Here is a 21,892-nt window from a genome sequence, read left to right as displayed (position 1 = left end):
GCCTAGAACTGAGATCTCTACCCTTAGATCTGCCCCAAACAGCCACAGCCTTGCATGGCACCCAAGCTTAAACAACTACCAAGTGTCAAACCTGCCCCATGCAAACTCAGCTTCTAATTTTCAGCCAAGAATAATTAATTAAATTGGAAAATAGATGTGGTTGTAGGAAGGTGATTATGTTTGATAAGAGTTGCAGCCAGCCCTTGCTACACACATTGAAATTTTGTTGCTAGATGGGCATTCTCTCTCCTATACTCAAGCCAACAGAGTTGCGAAAGCACTCCCAAGAGGACCATTCACCTATTGGAGTACTGAATTGATGCTTATGGGGAGAGTGGAGGAGTATGCACTTTGATTGGCTTGATTCTACTGTCCTATCTGAGAGATCATGAGACCATCATCCCAGGGTAGGTTTTGTAGGTCTAGTTAGGTGTTTGGGGTTTCTTGTAGGGGAATCCACATATGCACTGAGACAAAGGTCAAAGCACGGCTGCTTTTGGTTTGAGGTAATGGCAGTCTTTGAAATCAGTATAGAAGAGTATGGTCTTGCTTGGAGGAGTGATTGGGTGGCCACTGATTTCTATAAACATTTGTTTTGCATGACCAAGTCTGCGGCTGGAGTGCTCTATTGCAGGGAGGAAAGTTTGGGAGTGCATCCCTCTCCCATCACTGATGTGAAGAGGCTGTTATTCCTTACTCCCTTCACATTGTAGGAGACGTTTCAATAACAGAGCTAACAGCCACTTAGCATTGGCATAGGCAAAGTATATCTGCCCCTTTCTTGACAGTTTTTTGGAGGAGATTAGAGGATAACTTCAGGCCTACGAAGAGCTCTCTCTTTGTTTGGCTGATCCTCAATAGGCGTTTGGCAGTTGCCACCTGTTGGTTATGGCAAGGATGCTATACATTTGTGAGATGTGAAGAGACATTGTTTTATTGGATTGTCCTAGAGCCTAGGAAGTGTGGAGGAGAGCCTCTAGGATGGTCTTTCATGGCACAATTGAGACTATGATGGCGACTCGGGGGGCATTAGCTTTGATCATGGGTAGTGACTGTACATGTGGCTATAAGAATGTTTAGGGAGCCACTCATTTCTCCTTGTTGGTCAACTTTTGAGTAGGATTTCAACTCTAGATTACTCACAGATTTTTTGGAGTCGGTGGCAATGTCACACATTTCCTTGATTCATTTGGATTGCATGGTGTATCATGCCATCGACCTTCAAAATATCTCCATCATTGAGACTTGCTCTAGGATCTCGATAGTGATCATTCATACTCTCCACAGAGATGGAAGAGGCTATAGGGTGACTCCAAGAGGATGAGGAGATGAGATGCTTTTACGTGGACATAGGATTTTAGTATCTTTCAATTAGTACCTAACATGATTTGGCATTACAACCCACCACATTGGTTGTTTGCTTGATCATTGTGTTTATGATGTAGTTCCTAGTCCTTCACAAGACTTTCTGCACCTTCTATTTTACCTTTACATTGTGTAGTAGCTCTAGAGGTATTTTGCACTGCAGCTAGAGTGAAAATCAACTGGCGAGGGTGGGTTGGTTTTCATAAAGATCCAGACTCCAGCACGGAGTGGGGTGTCCACTTGGGGTTCAGATGGGTGAGCAGGGGATAGACCGTCCGATATCTAGGGTTCTCGGTGGGGCTCGACATTACTCCTGCCCAATAGTTTCTTCCAATTCTCTACTCTATTTGGCAGAAGCTGACCTATTGGAGCAGTGTTCGCCTTTCCTCAGCGGGCCAAGCCCTGGTGGTCAACTAGGTCCTCCTAGCGACGGCTTGGTACATCGCCTCTTGTTGGTGTTTCTCCTCGTCTTGTGTGGTTCAGCTTCGCCGCCTACTGCGGAATTTTCTCTCGGTTGGCTTAGACGGTTCTAGGGACTCCTGGGCCAAGGTAGCGTGGGCAACCATCATCCGGCATCGGTCTGAGGGAGGGCTTGGGATCATTGACCCAGAGTTCTAGAGCTTGGCCCTAGTGGTCCGTGGTCTCACACCAGGTGGGCAGACCTGGAAGGTCCTTTTATAGGAGGGTCTCAAGGAGTGCAGATTGAGGCTCGGTAGGGGTTGCCAGCCATCCTTGAGATGGATCTTCACGACTGCCCAAATCACGCCACCCCGATCTTCCTTTCTCCGTAGTTTACTTTGAGTGTAGCAGGGCCTTCGCAAGGCCCTAGTTCAGAGGTCCCCAGGATGCTAGGAGGAGATAGACCGCCAGCCGTTGGTCTGGAACCCCGAGGTCAGAGATCGGGACGCGATATAGATAGGTGAGCGATCCCACATCTAGTGGGCTGGCTGGGAGGCTGGCCTTGCTCGTACTATTAGGATGTGGAGGGAAGTGTACAGGATGGTGGATCAGAAGGTGTTGCAGCGGGCATCAGGATGTCAGTGAGGAACTGAGCTGAGGAGGAGGGAGATTGACTGAGCGATCCCTCAGGAGTGGCTAGATTCCTCGATCTGAGAGCCGGTGGAGCTTGGGGAGGTGTGGGCTGCTAGATCCTCACGGGCAGGTATCCCATTACAGGTGGCAGGTAGGGTGGGTGGTGCCCCCTGTGGGACTTTCCTCACCATGCAAAATGGGGGGTGTTAGGCTCTTGATAGAGGACAGTGAGATGAGGAGGTTGCTGTCCTTTCCTAGAGGAGGATTTGTGCGGTTAGACTCCATGGGAAGACCTGGCAACGCGATCCTTATGTGCCTTGGGAAGACTTTCGGAAGTGGCGCCCTTGGATATGGGAGAGCAGTCCACTTGATGAGTTGGAGTGGGATCCTGGAGAGTGGCTATGGCCGGCCTCTGCGGTCGTCAAGAAGCCTCTAAGGTTCTTGGAGTACATAGCGAGGATGGGTATAGATATGTATTGATGAAGGAAGACATGGATTAGGCACCTTCGCGCAATAGATAGTGGGTAGAGCATAGCATTACTGATGCCTTTCATTGGACGTTTTGGCGTTGCCTGTGGGACAGCTGGAGGCCGAGGAGGGTGTTGTATTTCCTTTGGATTTTGGCACATGGGGGTCTGGCTGTTGGGAGTTGGTTGGCCCAGATGCTGCAGGATGGAGGCTATAAGTGCTGCCCACAACAGCATTTGGAAACTCCAAAGCACTGCCTTTGGTCTTGCGAGGCGGCACAACTCGTGTGGAGAGGAGACTGCCGTATTCTTTGCCATGTGGCACCGAGCCTTGGATGTTTCTTGTGAGGGCTTTTTGCTGGCAGGTAGTCAGCCAAGGCCATCACCTCTTGTATGAGGCCGGGATGTAGGACATGATTTTTCTCATCAAGGCTGGGTCTTGTGTAGTGGTTGGCTTCGAGGCTTTACCCATCCGCCAAGTATTGGAGCCCACAGTAGAGCGCTCAGAGGTATGGGAGATCATAGGAAGTCTTAGAGGATGGCACATTTGGAAGGCACGCTGTCAGGTGGTTTTTGGCATGGATTGCCTTTTAGTATATGCGACTTTGGCAGAGCTTTGGACCTCCATCATCCACTCTCTTCGCAGCCGGTGGAACCAGGTGTAGGGTGAGTCTTGAGCTCGTCAAGAACTCTGTTTTCACTTTCTATGCACTTGGGGTGGCCATGACCTGTTCTTCATGATGCAAGCGGGCAGCCCTAAATGGCGATACACTCCCCCTCCATGGCTTCTTGCCCCCATCCCCCCCAGGCCACCTTGAGAGGCTTGTATACATGATGGATTTGTGATTTGCATCAGCTCCATCTAGTTTGTTGAGCATGTGCACGTTGAATTTAGCCTTCCGAGTAATATAATTAGCCACATTTTACTTGCAAAAAAAAAAAAAAAAAAGAAAGCTTGGCTGAGATGAAGGCATTGGACCCGAAAGTGGTTTGTGTTCCCCCAGTTGAATCATGGCTGACCTTACCATTTGAATGGCAAGACTGATATACACCTCCTTGGGCATGCCTTTGACTAAGTAGATAGTAACTTGAGTTGAAGCACATGGAGGAATATGTTGAGGATTGGAATTGGGCCACCTTCTTTGTATGTATTTGTTTAACTCCATGTCCACGAGCTTTTGTTTGGTCTAAGAATAGGAAGAAGAGGAAGTGTTGTTGTCCACATTGACAATGCTTACTACGTGCTACTGGTGCAAACCTAGCTCTTACTACGTGCTACTGGTGCAAACCTAGCTCTCACAATCGTTGTGCAAGATACCTTTTAGTGCTGAAAGCTGAATGAATGGTGAATGTGTCAGGTTTTGATACAACTGTATGCTCAAAGAGTGCAGGCTGTTCAATGGCCACTGTCTCTCATGGGACCAGGCTGAGGGAGTGTTATCCTCTGTGCAAGGATCCTGAATGCAGACAACCACCAATCTCAAAGCTGAAATCTGATGTAGAACACCTTGGTAGCAACAAAGAAGATCAGGATTGTCCCATTCAGTAGTTCAGGAGAGGATAAAAGATGGGGGTGATGACAGGGCTGGTCGCAGCAGGCTATCAGGCCTGGTACAAACACAGCTGCGAATGAAGGGTGAGATGGAAAAATGTAATAAACAGGCCTGGAAACAGTAACGTGAGAAAAAAATCACTCTCTCTATTTAGTAATCACACTGATTGACATTGCTTGATTGATTCTCAGTGTTGATTGCTGAATCACAATCGCAGCTGTGATATCTACTGTATCAAAAAGGTTATAAGTTAAATGCCCTTCCCAAATTTAAATTCAAATATCAATTTTTTAAGTTTTTTTAAAGTAAAATCGACAAAGGAAGAATACTGTGATGGTGTTAAGTATGATATGTTTCACTTGTTGGTAGGGGTCGTTTGGAGAGATTCGAACCAAAATCTTTCGGGGTACAAAGGTAGCAGTGAAAACAATAAAGGCATCGTTGAATGCAGAACCCAATATTAGGTGAGGTTTGGGCTTAGTGTTCCTTTGAAATTTGACTTACTGTTATCTTATGTTTAAAATGAGTTGCTTTCTTACTAACATAGTTCCTTACTTCCAGTGGTTTTGTAGAATATATATGCTAGCCAAAAAGACAGTGACACCTGTTTTCTAACGCAACAAAAGAGGGGACTGCTTTGTTGGTCAATAGTACTTAATAGTTGTGCTGCTCTGATAATGTCTGAGATTTCTTTTGACCTGATGCAGTCTGTGTGCACATAAATGCACGCGGTGACTTGTTGCAGTGACTCTGGAATGCTTGGACCGATGATCTGCAGTCTCAACTTCTCAGTGTTACCATGCTTATCATTTGCTTCAAGGATTTATAGGAAATTTAGATATCTACCATGAAGCAATGTCATTTTTAACTGAGTTTTAAGCTAGAGGTTTAGGGTAGCAATGGCAGGATCACCAAAGTGTTATAGCCCTAAATCTATGAAGAATGCATAAGAAGACTGCATTTTTTTATGAAGAATTACATCAAACTATTGCAAGCATTGCAAAAGTTACTTTACTATATGAGGAAATAGACACATATAGCAAGAGTAACAGTATACAGAATATCAGAAAAGACATATATAGCAAGAGTAACAGTATACAGAATATCAGAAAAGACTACATAATGTTCACGACAATATTATTTCAGAGGGTTGATTTATCATTTCTATTTGTATGTCTAAGAATTATCCCTATTCTCAAATGTCATCTTGACAATGAGAAAATCAAGAGAATTGTGAGAGTTGTTAGCAAAGAGCCAACATTGGGAGTCATTGAAATATAAAGAAGGAAAAGTAGAAGTATCCACTAATTGTAGATGAGAAATGAGATACAATCTATATAAAGGATTACCAAGATGTGGGTACCTCTACAGATACCTCTACAATATATCATGCTCTTGCTAGTTCTATAGAAGAAGAGGATCTCTTTGGAAGTTCATGAGATCTCTTTGCAAATATCAGAGACCTTTTTGATGCCATGCATGTGCATGCACACTAATCTATTTCTCTGGTGTCACCACAAGAAGTGCTCACATAAATAGAAAACAGGGTGATACGTTGTTCAGAGCAAAGATTCTCTATTAATGACACCTTAGGGGTAATTTCCCCCAAGTACAAGTACAAAGTACCAAGAAGTTCCCCTGATGAGCAATGGAGCACATCATAACTACAATGGTTGTGTGACTACCAAATTGGTGGGCTATAGTACCAGACCATATGAGGGACTAGGTCAAAAAAGGTGCTGGAATCTGATGTCTGTAAGGAAGCCCCTTTCCTTTTCATCCTCTAAAACCACCCAGCTGCCTCTCCCATCTCCCGCAGAGAGTATGGACAATCTCTGTCTAAATCCCAGGAAGATGCTTTGCAAAAGAAACATTGAACCAAGTAATCATACTTGCAGTCAACTCCGATCTGTGACAATGTCCTTGAGTCGCAGTGCTTGTGAGCTGGGATCCTCTGCTCAAATGGTGGCCAATGATGAGGAAAGAGCGGCTTCCCTAAACATTCCCATATCCACTTGTTGGGCCTCTGTATATGACGCAAGCTAATGGCCCCCAAGTTGTAACCAGTCTCTATAGTGCCATGAAAGACCATTCTCAGGGCTATCCTCTATTCCCATAGCCAGTGCCTCTGAGTCTCCTATAGTTCGCCACATTTCAAACATGCCACTAGTGCCTCTGAGTCATCCACTCGGGGGGTGGGGAGGGAGGGAAGCTTCCCTATATTTTATTTTCCATAACTGTGCCACATTTGAGACGTTGCAGCCTCTACCTTTGGAGCTCTTGCTATCACTCTTGAAAAGCAAACCAATCTCTCACTGAGAATGTAACTTGCATGGTGAATCTCCCTCAACAAAGATAAGTCCTCCTTCCAAGGATGTGGCCAGACTCAAATCTCAGGTAGTGGTTAAAGAGAAGTAGTTGTCTCCTCTTGTCTTCGACCATGGTTGATGGTGAGTCACAAGTGATGAAGGTGAGATGAAGCAAATCTCTAGGCCTTGATGATGGAGTTTTGAATTGGACGCCAAAGGTTTTGCTTGGGTCTCTAGTCCTCATCTCCTGAAAAATCTAATCAATGCTAGCCTACCGTGGTCCTCCAAGTGTCTTAGTGTAGGTAGAATAGAATGTAACCTCCACAGCAAACATTTCTTTCTAGGCTTCTCATTTGGAAGAAGACCCTTAACTATAAGCTTAACCAATAAGGCTTTGATTTGGGTATCTCTGTCTATGACCTCGAAGGCTCCTCTAGATTTGGGCTAAATAATAGCATCCCAAGCCACCTATGGACATGCTGAGGGCATGTATCCTTCTGACCAAATAAGTCCTTGATGAGGCTTTTCACTTGGCCAATGCATGAATTGAAATACCACATGGTTACTAGAAAAACCTAGAGAGTTTCCAACAAGAAGTAAAATACCACATGGTCACTAGGAGAACCTAGTTGGCAGTCATCACTTTCATTGTGTCAAACATCCAGAAGCCATATGACTTGTGCCAATTGATTAAAGTATCAGTTGCTTTGCTGATAATCTCCATGGCTCTAACAAAAGCCCTAAAGTTGCTCTCATCCTGGCCTAAATAAATTGTTGGGTCACTTGTAAACTTCACATTAAGAAGCTCTTGAAACTTAGGGATGGGCAACTTGATGTCTTTAATACTAGTAAATCTATGTGCCAAAAAAGAACTTATGGCCTCCACTACAAATGCCAGCAAGGAGGTTAATGGATGTTTGTGTGTCTCTCTCTAAATAATTGAGAATCCCCAATCTACACTGTCATACGCCTTCTTGACATCAAGGAAAAGCATAATGAGGTCGTGGATCTTAGGACAAGCAAGACTTATGAGCTCTAAGAAGGCCTCCTACTTGGATCTTGGAAGAGATCCTACTATATCCTTGCCCCAATGATCAAATGCCCCAAAACTCCCAATTTCCTTTTGAGTCTCTGTAGGGATCCTTCTATCTCCATGCTCTTAGCATCAATGACATGTTTTATACCAATAATATGCATCCCTCACCATTGAAGGCCAACAAAAGCCTACCTTGAGAATCCTAAAAACTAACTATTGTCCCCCTTGATGCCCACTCTAGGTCCTTGGAATCTAGTATGAAATTCATGGGATGTTTGGAGAGGGGATAGAATCAATTCGAGCTCCAAAATGCAATATAATCACGAATTAGCACTCATCCAATATGTTGTGGTTTTGAGAAAAAGCTGTCCAAGTGTGTTAGATAATGTTTGGCATTAAGGTGGCCAATCTAAGACGGATCCACTTTGCAAGGATCTTGTAATCAGCTCCAAGTAGAGTAATTTATCTCCGTTGTGTCATCTTTAAATCTATTCCCACTACCCTTGGGAATGAGATGGATCAAGCAATTGGTTAGTCTCTTTGGTCACAGATCAGCACTCGTCCAATATGTTGCGGTCTTGAGCAAAAGCTGTCTGAGTGGGGTAGATAATGCTTGGTATTAAGGCGGCCAATCTGAGATTGATCCCCTTTGCAAGGATCTTGTAAGCAACTCCATGTAGAGTGATCTATCTATGTTTTGTCATCTTTAAATCTGTTTCCACCATACTTCGGAATGAGATGCCTATTTAAAGAGGCAAACTCTATCCGGTCTTGGGTATCTTGGGTGGTTTTCTTTGCTCTCTCAAACCTATGGCCTATCTTGTTTATGAGCCTCCTTGAATATTTTGTTGTTTTTAGTTGATATTAGAGCTTCATCCTTGAGGCTTGTGAGGTAAAGAGGCATCCATAGTTACATGTGATTGGAGAAGCTCAAGACAAGGAAGGAGGTGCTGTCCAAAGAAGCTCAAAGCTCGAGGTTGAAGACTCGAGTATGTCAAGTACGTTGGAAGTGTGGAAGAGGTTTGGCCAAGCAAGGTAAAAGCAAATTTTAAGAAGGTTGTTCGAGGTCAATTTTTTGGTATGGATTGTCATTGCCAAGAAAGGGGGTTGCTTAAACCATCTACTTAAGGCAGTAGCTTACCAACAAGCTAGGGGTCTGCTCGTGGTCTAGAGCTCAAGGTTTGCTTATTCTGCAAGCAAGGGGCTGCTTCTCATAGAGAGAGAGACCGAGGAGAAGAAGAAGATTGTTTTTCCTTTGTGTGGCTCCAATTTGCATTGCTTGCTACTTAAGGAGGTCTCCCCCACAGTCAAACTAGTTTGAGCACATAGGAGGCCTGCCCAAATTGACGCCATCCACAAATGGTTGTGAACTCCATATTGACTTCATTTTCTTCTTTTTAATCCTCTGCTACTATTCACACTTAACCACGTTCAAACTAGTTATCCTTAAGCCCCTCTTTGCATTGAGTTTTCTGGTTTGTATTGTAATCGGAGTTAGACAGTGCTATGTAAAATAACCTGGTAAGACCTCTCTATAAAATTCATGGCTTTAACTTTCAACATTTCATTTGGTATTAAAAAATTCGAGGATGGGGAGAAGTATCATACTTGGGCAACTTAGATGCAGTTTCTACTCATGCAAAAAGAACTATGGATGGTAATGTGGGATAATGCACCATCACAAATTACTGAAGATTAGATAGGGAAGGATGAACAAGGACTTGCTTTAATTAGTTACATCTTGCTCTAGCCCTTATCCACCACATTAATATAAAAGGAATACCAGAGGAAGTGTGGGAGGAATTGAATACATTTTTGGTGCAAAATCAAAAAATTAGGAAATGTATTTAAAAATAGATTTCTATGGTTTGCATCATGAATATAAGGATTCACTTACAGAACATGTATCAAAATTAAGAAGCTTAATCAATTAACTTGAAGGTATGCAAGTCAAAATATCTGAAAAGGATTGAATAACAATGCTATTTGTAAGCCGACCTTAGGAATATGCATGTTTGAAAGATTCACTCCCTACACATGAAACACTTAATCTTGAAGGGTGTATATCTTCAATTCTTTTGAAAAGAGAAGGAACTGAAAGGGAACGTTGATTTATCTACAAGAAAGGACATCATATCCTTTACAAAGAAGGATCCCAAGGAATGCTACCATTGTAGAAGGAAAGGTCATATTAGCATAGAATGTAGATTGAAACACCTGCCCAAATGCAATCATTGTAAGAAGATTGGATATCATGAAGAGGCATGCAAGTTCAAAAAACAATCAAACTTCATGGAGGAAAACACCAAGACAAAAAAGGCAGAAGGGCACCTTTTTTTAAGACAAGAAGATATGAAGAAAAAGAGCCTAGCCACTCACTAGCAGTAGCAAAAGAAGGAATCTAGTGAGCGGGGACAATCAATCAATGTAACCACTTGACCACCTTGTAGTAGTTGAATAAGGCACCAAGGGGGGATATTGAAATAGTTGTACTAGTGGTGCCTTATTTGTATGCAAATGTAATATGAACTAGATCTTAGAGTGTGGAGAGATGAGGATGATGAGTCGGATGGATAGGGATCTGAGGTGGCAAGTCAAACCGGATTCAATACAATGTATCCAATGTACTCATGTGCCTATTTAAATAGAAATTCTATGCGATGCTCGGTGGTTTTCTTTGCTCTCTCAAACCTATGGCCTATCTTGTTTATGAGCCTCCTTGAATATCTTTTTGTTTTCAATCTCTTCCTTTTGGTTAGCATTTTGTTGGCCAATCATTGCCTGATGACTCTTTCATGTCCTCAAAGTAGAAAGGGATAATCTTCACACGGTATTGGATGTTTGGAACCTTTTCGGGCATGCTTCTAGCCTCTATATTAATGTTGCAAAATCCTCCCTAATCAACCGCACTGAATTGGATTTGCAGTTCTTGGGATGGTAGGGTGTAGTGATACCGTGTGGGAATGTCACCAAGCATCTAGGGTATCCCTTGTGTATTCAGGTTCAGCCAAAGCTCTTGCTTGATAAATTGGAGGCTAAGTTTTTATATTGGAAATCTCAGGCCTGGCCATTCCATGTTCGTCTCAAAGTGGCACAAACTTAATTGGCCTAGCCTATGTTCACAAATATATCTCACATGTGTGTACAATTGTGCCCCCTGTGGACCTTGTATGTGTCTATTCTATGATACATGGACAGTGAAAACTCCTAGTAATGTTTCCTCATAACTGTCACATTCATGTGACACAAGCCAAGCTTATTGTTAGGGGTCTTCTTACAAGGGAGGGCGGTTGGAAGAAGCTACTACTATATAGGTTAGAATCCGTTGACCTGCACTTGGTAGACCATGGCAGCCTGGCATTTACTGGAACTTTCAGGAGATGATGAAGGAAGATTTAGGGAGGAGATTTGAGGTAAGATTTGCAGGTGTCACCAGAGCTTTGAGATCTGTTTCATCTTCCTCCAGCAATTAGCACCTACTAAAGTTGAAACAGAAGATAAACCAGCCTCTTCTTTTCAATGATCACTTGAGATAACAGTCAAATCATATCCTTTGAACATAGGACCGATCTTTCTTCAGGAGACTTTCCACACAGGTTGTGTCCACATTGGTAGATAGGTTTTGCTTTTCAAGGATTATCATGGAGGACTTAGAGATGTAGGGCTTGAGGGGTGCAAGAGCTATGATAGTGACAATGACAGAGGGAATAACTCCCGAGTGGAGGACAAGTATAGGCTCCTCTAAACCACATTCATGCATAGAAGTCACACTTATCTGTAGCTCCTTGAGTCCCCTCTATAACCTTTTTTAGTTCTACATCATGGATGTGTGAGAATTGGCCAACTCTACTCTATCGCATAGAAGTGTTTTGGGACACTTCTTGTCATCTTGGATGTGTGAGAATTGGCTTTTGTGTCATTTGCAGTTGGATTTTGTGTTCTGGATCTGTACCCCTGAAGACCATCTATCAAGAGCACTTTATGGTTCTCTTTTCTAGTATAGTCCTCACTTTAACTGATGGATTTCTGTCCCTTGCATCCATTAGATGGTTGCAAGAATTACTGACAAGTACTTTCAGGGCATTTCAGATGATTTTCTGAGAGACTTCTGAAATTTTTTTGTAACTGCACAAAGTTTCTATGCCATTTAAAGAGATTTGCATATGAATACTATTTGGTAACTTATTATTTCTCAGGAAAGAGTTTTTAAAGGAGCTTTCCATATGGAAGCATTTGAGACATCCTAATATAGTGCAGTTCCTTGGGGCTGTAACTAGAAATGATCAACTTGCAATTGTTACTGAATACTTACAAAAGGTAACTGCAGAGCAATTTTAAGTCACCGAAGTTAAAGTCGACTCTGTTAGTCATTGCCAGTTTTCTTTTATGAAATTTCTTGTTCTTCCTAATTGAACAGAATATTCTAATAGTTAGCTTCTATCTTAAATGTAGGGAGATCTCGAAAAGATACTCGTGAGTAGGGGACCTCTTGATGCAGAAACTGCAGTAAAATTTGCACTTGACATTGCAAGGTAGCAATATGCAGAACACCAATTCGCTTTTAGCTATTCCAATCATTTGACATGTTTATCAGCAGTTTATGTTTAAACTATTATCACCTAGATTGTGACTGGAAGGCTGTGATTTCCTATGCTATTTGGGTATGGTTAAGTAAGATTGAAACCAGCATTTTTGAAGTAAAGGGACTTTGTAGCACAATGAGAGCTTTCCAGACTGTTTGATGCTTGGGTTCATTGACCTGATTGACATTTTGATGCACATGATACTGAAGCATTCTTCTTTTTTAAGATGTCTCTGTGTGGAGATGTATTTTCTGAGGTGTTGACTATGCTAGGTTCTCTTCATACTCTTTCGAGCTTTGCTAGTTCTTTTCAGTGCATGATAGGACCAAGATGGCAAATATTTTCACAAGAGTCTTATTGTTGAAGATGTTGTGGGTTCATTTGTGGGTTAAGATTTGTTTTTCCCAAGGAAAGGAAATTCTATTAATAGATCCTTTCAGATCAAATCTTTTGAGACAGAGTAAAAGATTAGCCTTGTGAAGAACTTCCAAAGCATAACAAATATGCAACAGAAAAGCGAGGTGTAGCACATAATACTTTTTGGTATTGCTACAATCATATTGTAAAAGGGAACATCCCTGTATTCAGATCTAAATCACTTTAGTCTACGAAGTTGAACTTGCTTCTGTGAACATCTCAAGTAGGATTCCCTTTGAAAAGATTTAGTGCTCTTTAAGGTAACTCTTATACAAACCTTTTAGCACTGCAAAATCCATTTGAAAAACGCAACAATGGTTGGAGTCTTTGCATTAATCCATCTCAAAGGCGTAAGCATCATATGGTAAATCATGGGGGCCCAAATATCATCGAAGAACACCTTCCTCCAAATAATAAGCCCTGAAGACCACTTCTTACCACATGTTCATCTGGGAAAACAAGTTTTAGCAAAGTTCAAAACCATTTGAAAAGGTACATACTAAATCTGGCACCACGTGCAAATTGTTAGGGTGTTTTCTTTTTCCAAGAATAGAGGAACCAAATTGAAAAGAACCAAGCAACAAATGTTATTAGCGTAAAACACAATACAGGAATGTAAGAAGCATAAGGATAGACATCTTCAAGACTGATCTCTCTCTAGGGAGAATGTCTAATACAAGGGATGTTGGAAACAGTTACTCTCACAGTCTATAATACCAAAACTGGATATGATTCAAGATGGAAGAACTTTCTCCCTGGCCTCTTGCCTCCTTAGATGCTGACCATGTGACCAGTCCCATGGCAAGCAGCTGTTGGGCCATGATAACAGAACGCCTCAGACAGACCTATGGATTCACCGCAGGGAGTCACCTTGGACAGAGCTGAAGAGAGATGCAGAGCACTGCACCCAGAGTCTGCCAGTCTATGTTCCCATTCAATGTATCTCTGGAGGACACAGGTGATAGTAGCTTGAGGCATCCAGGATATAGATGATAGTAGCATGCCAGTGAGCAGCCTAGCCCTCACGGTTTGCCAGTCCACCCCTCTTGATGTTTCTTTGGAGAGTACAGGTGATACTAGGTTGAGGTATCTTTCGAGGATACCGTTGATAGTAGCCAACAAGCAGCCTAGCCCTTTTTTTAGCCTACCTAAGCCGGATATGTCCAACAGTGCATCATGAGATGACATTAATCTCCTTTTCCCTTATAGATCTTGTAATATCAATTGCACACTCGCCAGTTTGCTATATCTAGCAGCTGTTAAATATCTAGTCTTTTGGGATCATCCCTGTAAGGCACTTCCATATCCAAAAAAATTATGTAACTATGGGGAAGTCTATTACAAAGCTTGAACAAGTAACCTGCCGAGAGGTCTATAATGCCAGACCGTGTGCATCTGGAAAGGGAAGAAAGTGCTGGAATCCTATGTCCTGCGAAAAGCATCTCTCCTCCTCATAGTCTCTGAACTGCCTTGTATTCTCTCCCATCTCCCATGGAGAGTAAGCACAATCTCTATCCAGATCCTGGAGAGAGTCTCTGCAGTAGGTATGTCCAAAAAATCAATAGCTTGACTACATCTGGCAGTCTATATGTACCAAGCTATAATGCAAGCTATGAGCTTCCATCTATGACAATGTCCTTGAGTCCACACTGTCTGTGAGAAATCTGGCATGATAATTCTGCTCACAAGCTGACCTAAAAGAAGATAAGCATTACTGCCCTGTACATTCACATATCCACAGGCTGGGTCTCTGTCTATGACCCAAGCAACTGGCCCCCTATGTGGCAATCATAGTCTCTAGTGCCATGAAACATCATCTTAAGGGCTCTCCTCCAAACTTCTTGAGCGCCATGAAACTTCGTCTTAAGGACTCTCCTATTGAAATTACACGGCACAACGGACAGAATCTGAGCAAGGACTAGAGAACACACAGCAAATATGACAAGAGCAGAGACTGCTTGAATTTCAAACGAACTGATACAAAGATGGCTATGTCCATCCGTGCGCTTCCACTGTGAAGCTTAGATGGCGATGTAGATAGATGATAGGCAAAGAGCTTAGGGTAGTTGGAAGAACTCTGACTGGGTGAAGATAGATTAACAATGGCTTTAGAACCCTTCCTTTTATACCCGGGAAAGATAGTCTGGTTGGCATGTCCGACCATATTGTGAACCTTCCTTAGTCGGCCAAAGAATATTCCAGGGAATATTCCCTTTACTGTCGGGCCGGGGGCGCTGTCCTGGGACCCTTGTCAGGGAGGTATTGGCTCCCTTGAGATCCCCCAGCTAGGGGCCACTTTTTTGCAGATAAAATGTGGCCAATTATATTACTTGAAAGGTTGATTACAACGGAGTGCTCATGCTCAATAGACTAGCTGGAGCTGATGCAAAGTCATGAATACATCATGTATTCAAGTCTCTCAAGGCAGTCTGAGGGGGATGGGGGCAAGAAGCCATGGAGGGGGGGGGGGGGGGGGGGGGTGAGTGTATCGCCATTTGGGGCTGCTTGCTTGCATCATGAAGAACAAGTCCTGGCCGCCCTAGGTGCGTAGAAAGTGAAAACGGAGCTCCTGACGAGCTCGAGACTCGCCGTGCACCTTGTCCCACCGGCTGCGGAGGGAGTGGCTGATGGAAGTCTAGAGCTCAGCCAAAGTCGCCTTTACTGAAAGGCACTCCCCGCCAAAAACCTCTTGACAACATGCCTTCCCGATGTGCTATCCTGTAAGACTCCCCATGATCTCCCATACCTCAAAGCGGTCTGCTGTGGGCTCTAGTACTTGGCAGCTAGGTAAAGCCTCCAGGCCAACCACTGCGCAAGACCTAGCCTCGATGATGAAAATCGTGTCTTGCATCCCGGCCTCATACAAAGGTGGCGGCCTTGGTTGACTGCTTGCCAGCAAAAAGCTCCCCATGAGATACATCTAAGGCTGGGTGCCAGACGGTGGAGAATGCGGTAGGCTCCTCTCCACATGAGTGGTGCCACCTCCATCCTATTGCATCTGGGCTATCCAACTCCCAACCCGCCAGGCCTCCATGTGCCAAAAGCCATAGGAAATATAATACCCTCCTCGGCCTCCAGCTCTCCCATAGGTGGTGCCAAAAAGTCCGAGGGAAGGCATTTGTGATACTGTGCTCCCCCCAGTATCTGCTACGTGAAGGCACCCAGTCCATGTCCTCTTGCATCAATACATGTCTGCCAATCCTGGCAGTGTACTCTAAGAACCTTAGTGGCTTCTTGGTGACCACACTGGCTCGCCATAGCCACTCTCCAAGGTCCCATTCCAACTCATCAAGTGGCGTGCTCTCCCATATCCAAAGGCACCACTCCCGAAACTCCTCCGAGAACACATAGGGGTCTATACCCCAGGTTTTCCCTTGGAGACCAACCATACGAATCCTCCTCCAAGGAAGGCCAACAATCTCTTCATCCTGCTTCCCTCTGTCAAGGACCAAATGTCTCCCATCCTGCACGGTGAAGAAAATCTTGTAGGGGGCGCCGCCCACTCTACCTGACACCTTTAGGGGGATACTTGCCGACGAGAATCTAGCGGCTCACACCTCGCCATGCTTTGCCGGCTCTCGGATCGGGGGGTCAAGACACTCCTGAGGTATTACTACGCCAATCTCCCTTCTCCTTAGCTCAGCTCCTCTTTGACAACCTGATGCCTGTAGCAACACCTCTTGGTTCACCATCCTGTACACCTCACACCACGTATTGATAGTACGAGTAGGGCCGGCCTTCCAACCAACCCATTGGATGTGGGGGCTCTCGCCAATCTGTATCCCGTCTTGATCTATGACCTAGGGATTCCAGGCCAGCGGCTAGCGGTCCATCTCCTCTTGACATCTTGGGGGGCTCTGAATTAGGGCCTTACGGAGGCCCTGCCACACACGAAGTAGGTTGCAAAGGAAGGAGGATCTGGGGGGTGTGATCTGGGCCATCATGAAGATCCATCTCAAGGATGGCTTTCAATCACGACCAAGCCTCGATCTGCACTCCTGGAAACCCTCCTTCAGTAGGATGTTCTAGGTCTGCCCTCCTTGTGTGAGCCCGTGGACCACTAGCTTGCCCAAAAGGGCCAAGCTTTGGAAATTTGGGTCTATGATCTCAAGTCCTTTCTCAGACTGATGCCGGATGATGGTTGCCCATGCCACCTTGGCCTGAGAATCCCTGGAATTGTCTGAGCCAGCCCAGAGAAAATTCCGCACTAGGCAGCAAAGCTGAACTACACAAGACGAGGAAAAGCACCAACACGAGGCGATGTACCAAGCCATCGGTAGGACTTGGTTGACCACCAGGGCTCGGCCCGTTAAGGAAAGGCGGGTAGTACTTTAGTAGGTCAGCTTCCGCTTGATAGAGTCAAGAAATGGAAGAAACTACTGGGCAATAGTGATATTGAGTCTCAGCTGGAGTCCCACTCTTGAGGGATTGCTACGTCAATCTCCCTTCTCCTCAACTCAACACCTCGCTGACAACCTGATGCCTGCTGCTGTACCTCTTGATCCACCATCCTGTATACCTCCCGCTATGTCCTGATAGTGTGAGAAGGGCCAGCAGCCCGCTGGATGCGGGGGTGCTCGCCAATCTGTATCCCGTCCCAATCTCTAACCTGGGGGTTCTAGACCATCGCGTGGCTAGCTCGGCACCCGTCACGTCGCATGCTCCCCCGGCTCCGTCGAATTGTGCCCACCTCTCAAATCGTTCGAGCCCCCTCGCTCCTTCTGATCGCTCCCTCATGTCCCGTCTGATTGCGCCCTCTAGATCGCTGACCGTTTGCCCCGTTTGTCCACCCCGCCTGACTGCTTTCCTCCCGCCTGGTCGTTTCCTTCTCGCTTGCTCGCCCAGATGTGATTGTGCTCCCCCCCCCCCCCGCCCCCCCCCCCCCCCCCCTCTTGCTTATCTACCCCTGGAGAGATTGTCCTCCCCGTCTCGACAACCCGTTGCCCCCCAAGCCACCCTCTGCTCTAGACTTCCGCCCCACCCCGGCGTGCTGCCTCTGTCTGCAACCTCGAATTCGTCTGCATTGTGTCAAAATAACAACGGTCTCCCCCCCTTGATCCCGCACTCTACAGCTGTTCCCTCTATCTGCAGCAACTTCCACCCTCGGGTAGCACCGCGACGTGATTGGTAGTTCTCTCAGAAGGGATGCACAATGGAAACCTTTGGTTAGACACCAATGCACTCAGCGAGTGCCCCCCAGTCAAACACCTTGCGCGTCATCCTCTCTGAGAAACAGCTCTTAGCTGTCCGAGCTATGGAGCTAGAGCTAAAGGAAAAACCGATTTATGGTGAGGTAGTAGGACATTCCCTAGCCAGGGCCCAGCTTCGGGACTGGCTTCACTCCACGCTGCCCATCGGCACAGCACAGATCGTGGAGGTGGTCCGAATGGGCCAAGGGATCTTCATGGTCCTGCTCAGTTCGGCGAACACACGTCGCCAGTTACTTGCCAATTCACTATATGCGTCCATGAAGGGGGTCATATACATGGTCCCTTGGTATAATGGCTTTACTGTGGAGGTGTTTGCACTCCACAAGAGGTTTCTCCGGCACTTGGTCACCCTTCTTTTCCCTCGCCTAGAGATAGAGTATTGCCAGTTGGTGGAAGACTTTGGTCGGCTCTTCGGCACTATCCTTTCCGTGTCTTTCACAGATGCAATGATAGCAGCAGGAGTCCCCAAGGTACGGGTGGTTGTGAAAGAGGTCAAGAATATCCCACAGTTCCTAGAGATTGAGGTAGGAGGGCACTCCTTTAGGCAGCAGGTCGTTGTGACTGGGCAACCAGGGCAGTGCCTGCGTTGCCACGACTTTGGGCATTAGGCAGCAGTTTGTACACGTTTTAGAGCCAAGGCAGCTCCGCCAATGGGCCCGCAGGTGGACGTTGACGGCTTCACACAGGTCCAGAGATGACAGACAGGGCGATGGTAGGGGGGTGCAGCCAGCCTCTTAGACCAAGCCTCGTCAGCAGGGAGCAGGAGGGGAGCCACGCCCCCTTAGAAGAGCACTCTCCACAGCCCGTCCCACCTGGCAGGACCGCAGTCCCCCCACATCCACCACCCACGCCACAGACTACCTCGCTTGAGTTTCCACAGCCCCCACAACCAACCACCCCAGCGCCCCCCCCCCCCCCCCCCCCCCCCCCATCCCATGACCCCTTCCCCTACTAACCCTGGCCCATAGCTCCCTCTTTCTAGGGCCACCAGTCCCCTCCTACACCCGCAATGCATCTCTGTCCATCCCACCATCCCTTGATCCTCTTCCTCCCGACCACCTCCCCTACCAAGCACCCCCCATCCTCCCACAGGAGGTGATGAGCCACACACACCTACTTCCTCCTTGCACCAGCAGTCCTCCCCCTCCCATACAGCCATTAGCTCATCCGCCCCTGCCACTCGTCACACCTTCCCGAGACAGGCACAGCTCTTGCCACAGGAGTTCTTCCGCAATGGCCCATGGTTCTACTTGAGAGTTGCGGAGCGCGGAGAGTTTCCACTACCTCTAGCGGTGGGGATCTTCGTGGTTCGTAAGTCAAGGAGCGGCAAGGTCCATCTACTAGCACCATCGGATGGATCAAACTACGCCTTTTTTCTTCAATCCTCTCACTCAGGGGAGTGGATGACTACATAGATTGAGGAGTTGAAGAGTCAAGTGGTGGATCACATCTCCCAATGGATGGGAGATGAAGGATTAGCATTGTTTGCACAATAGTGGCATGGGTGCATGATGGACATTAACTAGTGGGCTCGTGCGAAGGTCCCACACTTGAGCATTATCTTTCAAGCCCCCCCACAGTGGAGAGCTTCGAGTGACGTGATCGAGTGGCCCTTGGCACAGTCGGCCCGTTTCTACCAGTGTACCGAGTCACAACTCAGCATGGCTGATAGATGCATTGATAGTACCACCTGGAGTATCTACCATTCCTATGGTGCGGACGAGGGCCACCATGGGGGACTAGAGTTCGCCGTCCAGACCGGCGGCAAAGTGTACTTGCATGCCTCGCAGTTTCTTCTCCTCATCAACAACCTCCAGACCGAACAAATGCCTGTTCGGTCAGTGTCACAGGTTTCCCCATAAGCTTACACCTAGAATCTTGGAATGTGAATAGCCTTCACTACACTGGGGCACGTGGTTCCAGGAAGTTGATATTTCGGCAGGAGCTGCAGTCTGCCCTGGCCGGATGGATCAACATCTTACTTCTACAGGAGCATAAGCTCACCCCCACCCAGGCTCAGAGCGGGTAGGGAAGGTGCTTCCGGGTAGCTCATACACTTACTGGGAGCATGTCATAGGTGCCCACGGTAGGAGTGGAGGCGTTTGCACCTCTATTGGCCCAAGTCTCACCGCCTGTGTACGAGACCATGAGACGATAGTGGCAGGGAGGGTCTATGGGTTAGATTGCATATTGGGGACTCGTACCTTGGAGTTCTCAATGTCTATGCCCCTACGGAGGTTAGGGCACGCAGCAAGCTCTAGGTGGAGATCACGGATTGACTCGGAGAGGTAGACTCTTGGATCAATGGAGAAGACTTCAACAATCTAGAGTCTCTGGAGGACCAGCAGGGCAGAGGTAGAAACTACCAGGGCATGGCTAGGGAGGAGCAAGAGGCATAGGAGGTCTTCATGTTGGTTGTTGGAGCACGGGATGCCTGGAGAGACCCTGCCTTCCACAGGAGGGAGAGGTTGTTGGACTTCACCTGGGGATATAGGCAGCTAGGTGGAGCCTTGCTGGAGAGGTTGGACAGGTTTTATGTGGGAGAGTGGGGAGACTCTCGTGGAGGCTAGATTGAGCAGTTGGTAGGCACCACGTTGTTCGATCATTGCCTAGTTCTTGTGACACTTGAGACTCCAGCATCCGCTCTAGACACACGATCCTGTCCGATCCCTGACTCGTTGTATAGGAGGGAGGAGGTGACAAGACAAATAGAGCAGATTTGGACCATAGAGTGGAGCAGGAGGGACCGAATAGCAGAGGAGGTTGAAGAGGTCCTAGCAAAGCCGAGTAAAATCTGCCAAGAGGCAGCCATATAGGCCAGGCAGCAAAGTTGGGAGGAGGAGAGAGCACTCCGGCAGGAGCTTGCAGCCACGCAAAGATTATTACAAGAGGCACCAGGGGATCCCACGCTCCACACATAGCAGGTGCACACGCGAGCAATTGTTGCTGGCCTAGAGGATAGGCGCTCGGAGTTTTCTTTTTGAACCTCAGCAGCCTGCTGGGCGCGGAAGGGGGACACGATGTGCAGGGAGTTCTTCCAAGTGCACCAGCCTCGCACCGCACGAGAATGGATACGTAGCCTTCGGGATCAGTATGGGAGGACTCGTTCCAACCCAGACGAGGTGATGGAGATCGCCACCGACTATTACACGCGCCTCTTCCAGCACGAGACAACTTCAGCTAGAGAACAAAGATGTACACAGTAGGTATGGGATCACATCTAGTTCCTCGTCACAAAGGAGATGGGATGCTTCCTCCTAGCCCCCTTCACAAAGAAGGAACTAGAGGAAGCTTTCCATACACAGGATGGGTAGAAATACCCGGGGGAGGATGGCCTCTCTAAGGCCTTCTTCACTACCTATTGGGAAGTGGTAAAGGACGCCCTACTGATGGCCTTCCAGGAGAGTTTTACTTTAGGAGAGATGCCAGGGAGTCTCTCGGCAGGCCTTATTAGTCTTCTCCCCAAAGGGGGAGACTCGTTGGAGCTTCCAGATATTATCCATGACACACAGACATGCTTTGTCTAGGATAGGAGCATCCTAGACAATGTATTTATCTTCTTTGAGGCGACAGAGTGGTCTTAGCACAGTGGGTAGAGACTGGTCGTACTACTCTTGGATTTCAAGAAAGCTTATGACAGGGTGGACCGGGATTTCCTAGAGGGCACCATGGTGAGGTTGGGATTCCCCCAGGTTTGGATTTGTCGGGTCTCTGCCCTTTACAGATCCGCCACTAGCAAGGTTCTCATAGGCGGAAGGCAAGGGGAGGAGTTTCGGCCGGAGAGATCGGTTCGACAGGGCTGCCCTTGGTCCCATACCTGTTTCTTCTCTTCAGAGAGGCGATGTCTCACTTCCTCAGGTCACGTGTGAGTGGGTTACGCGGCCTCCGACTTCCAGTGAGAGAGGAGACTGAGTTGTTAG

At 46.5% G+C, this 21,892-nt stretch overlaps 1 protein-coding gene across 10 annotated transcripts in view; it reads left to right on the top strand.

Annotated features, from left to right (window-relative positions):
• The window catches only part of LOC148023417 (serine/threonine-protein kinase VIK-like), a 250,602-nt gene that overhangs the window by 156,391 nt on the left and 72,319 nt on the right, over positions 1-21,892 (top strand). For all 10 annotated transcript variants that reach the window (XR_015693647.1, XM_087696367.1, XM_087696365.1 and 7 more), the window contains 3 exons: positions 4,787-4,881; positions 11,959-12,079; positions 12,215-12,294. Coding sequence is in view for 9 of the 10 variants with exons in the window: in XM_087696367.1 (XP_087552493.1) it covers positions 4,787-4,881; positions 11,959-12,079; positions 12,215-12,294 (296 nt within the window). In the remaining variant the exon portion in view is untranslated. The remainder of the gene's footprint in view (positions 1-4,786; positions 4,882-11,958; positions 12,080-12,214; positions 12,295-21,892) is intronic.

Source organism: Lygodium microphyllum, chromosome 16 (genome assembly GCF_053477565.2).
Source record: "Lygodium microphyllum isolate KBCC chromosome 16, Lygodium_microphyllum_v1.1.10, whole genome shotgun sequence".
Lineage (NCBI taxonomy): Eukaryota > Viridiplantae > Streptophyta > Polypodiopsida > Schizaeales > Lygodiaceae > Lygodium > Lygodium microphyllum.
The sequence above is the reverse complement of the archived record's forward strand: the minus strand, read 5'-3'. Positions and strand labels throughout refer to the sequence as shown.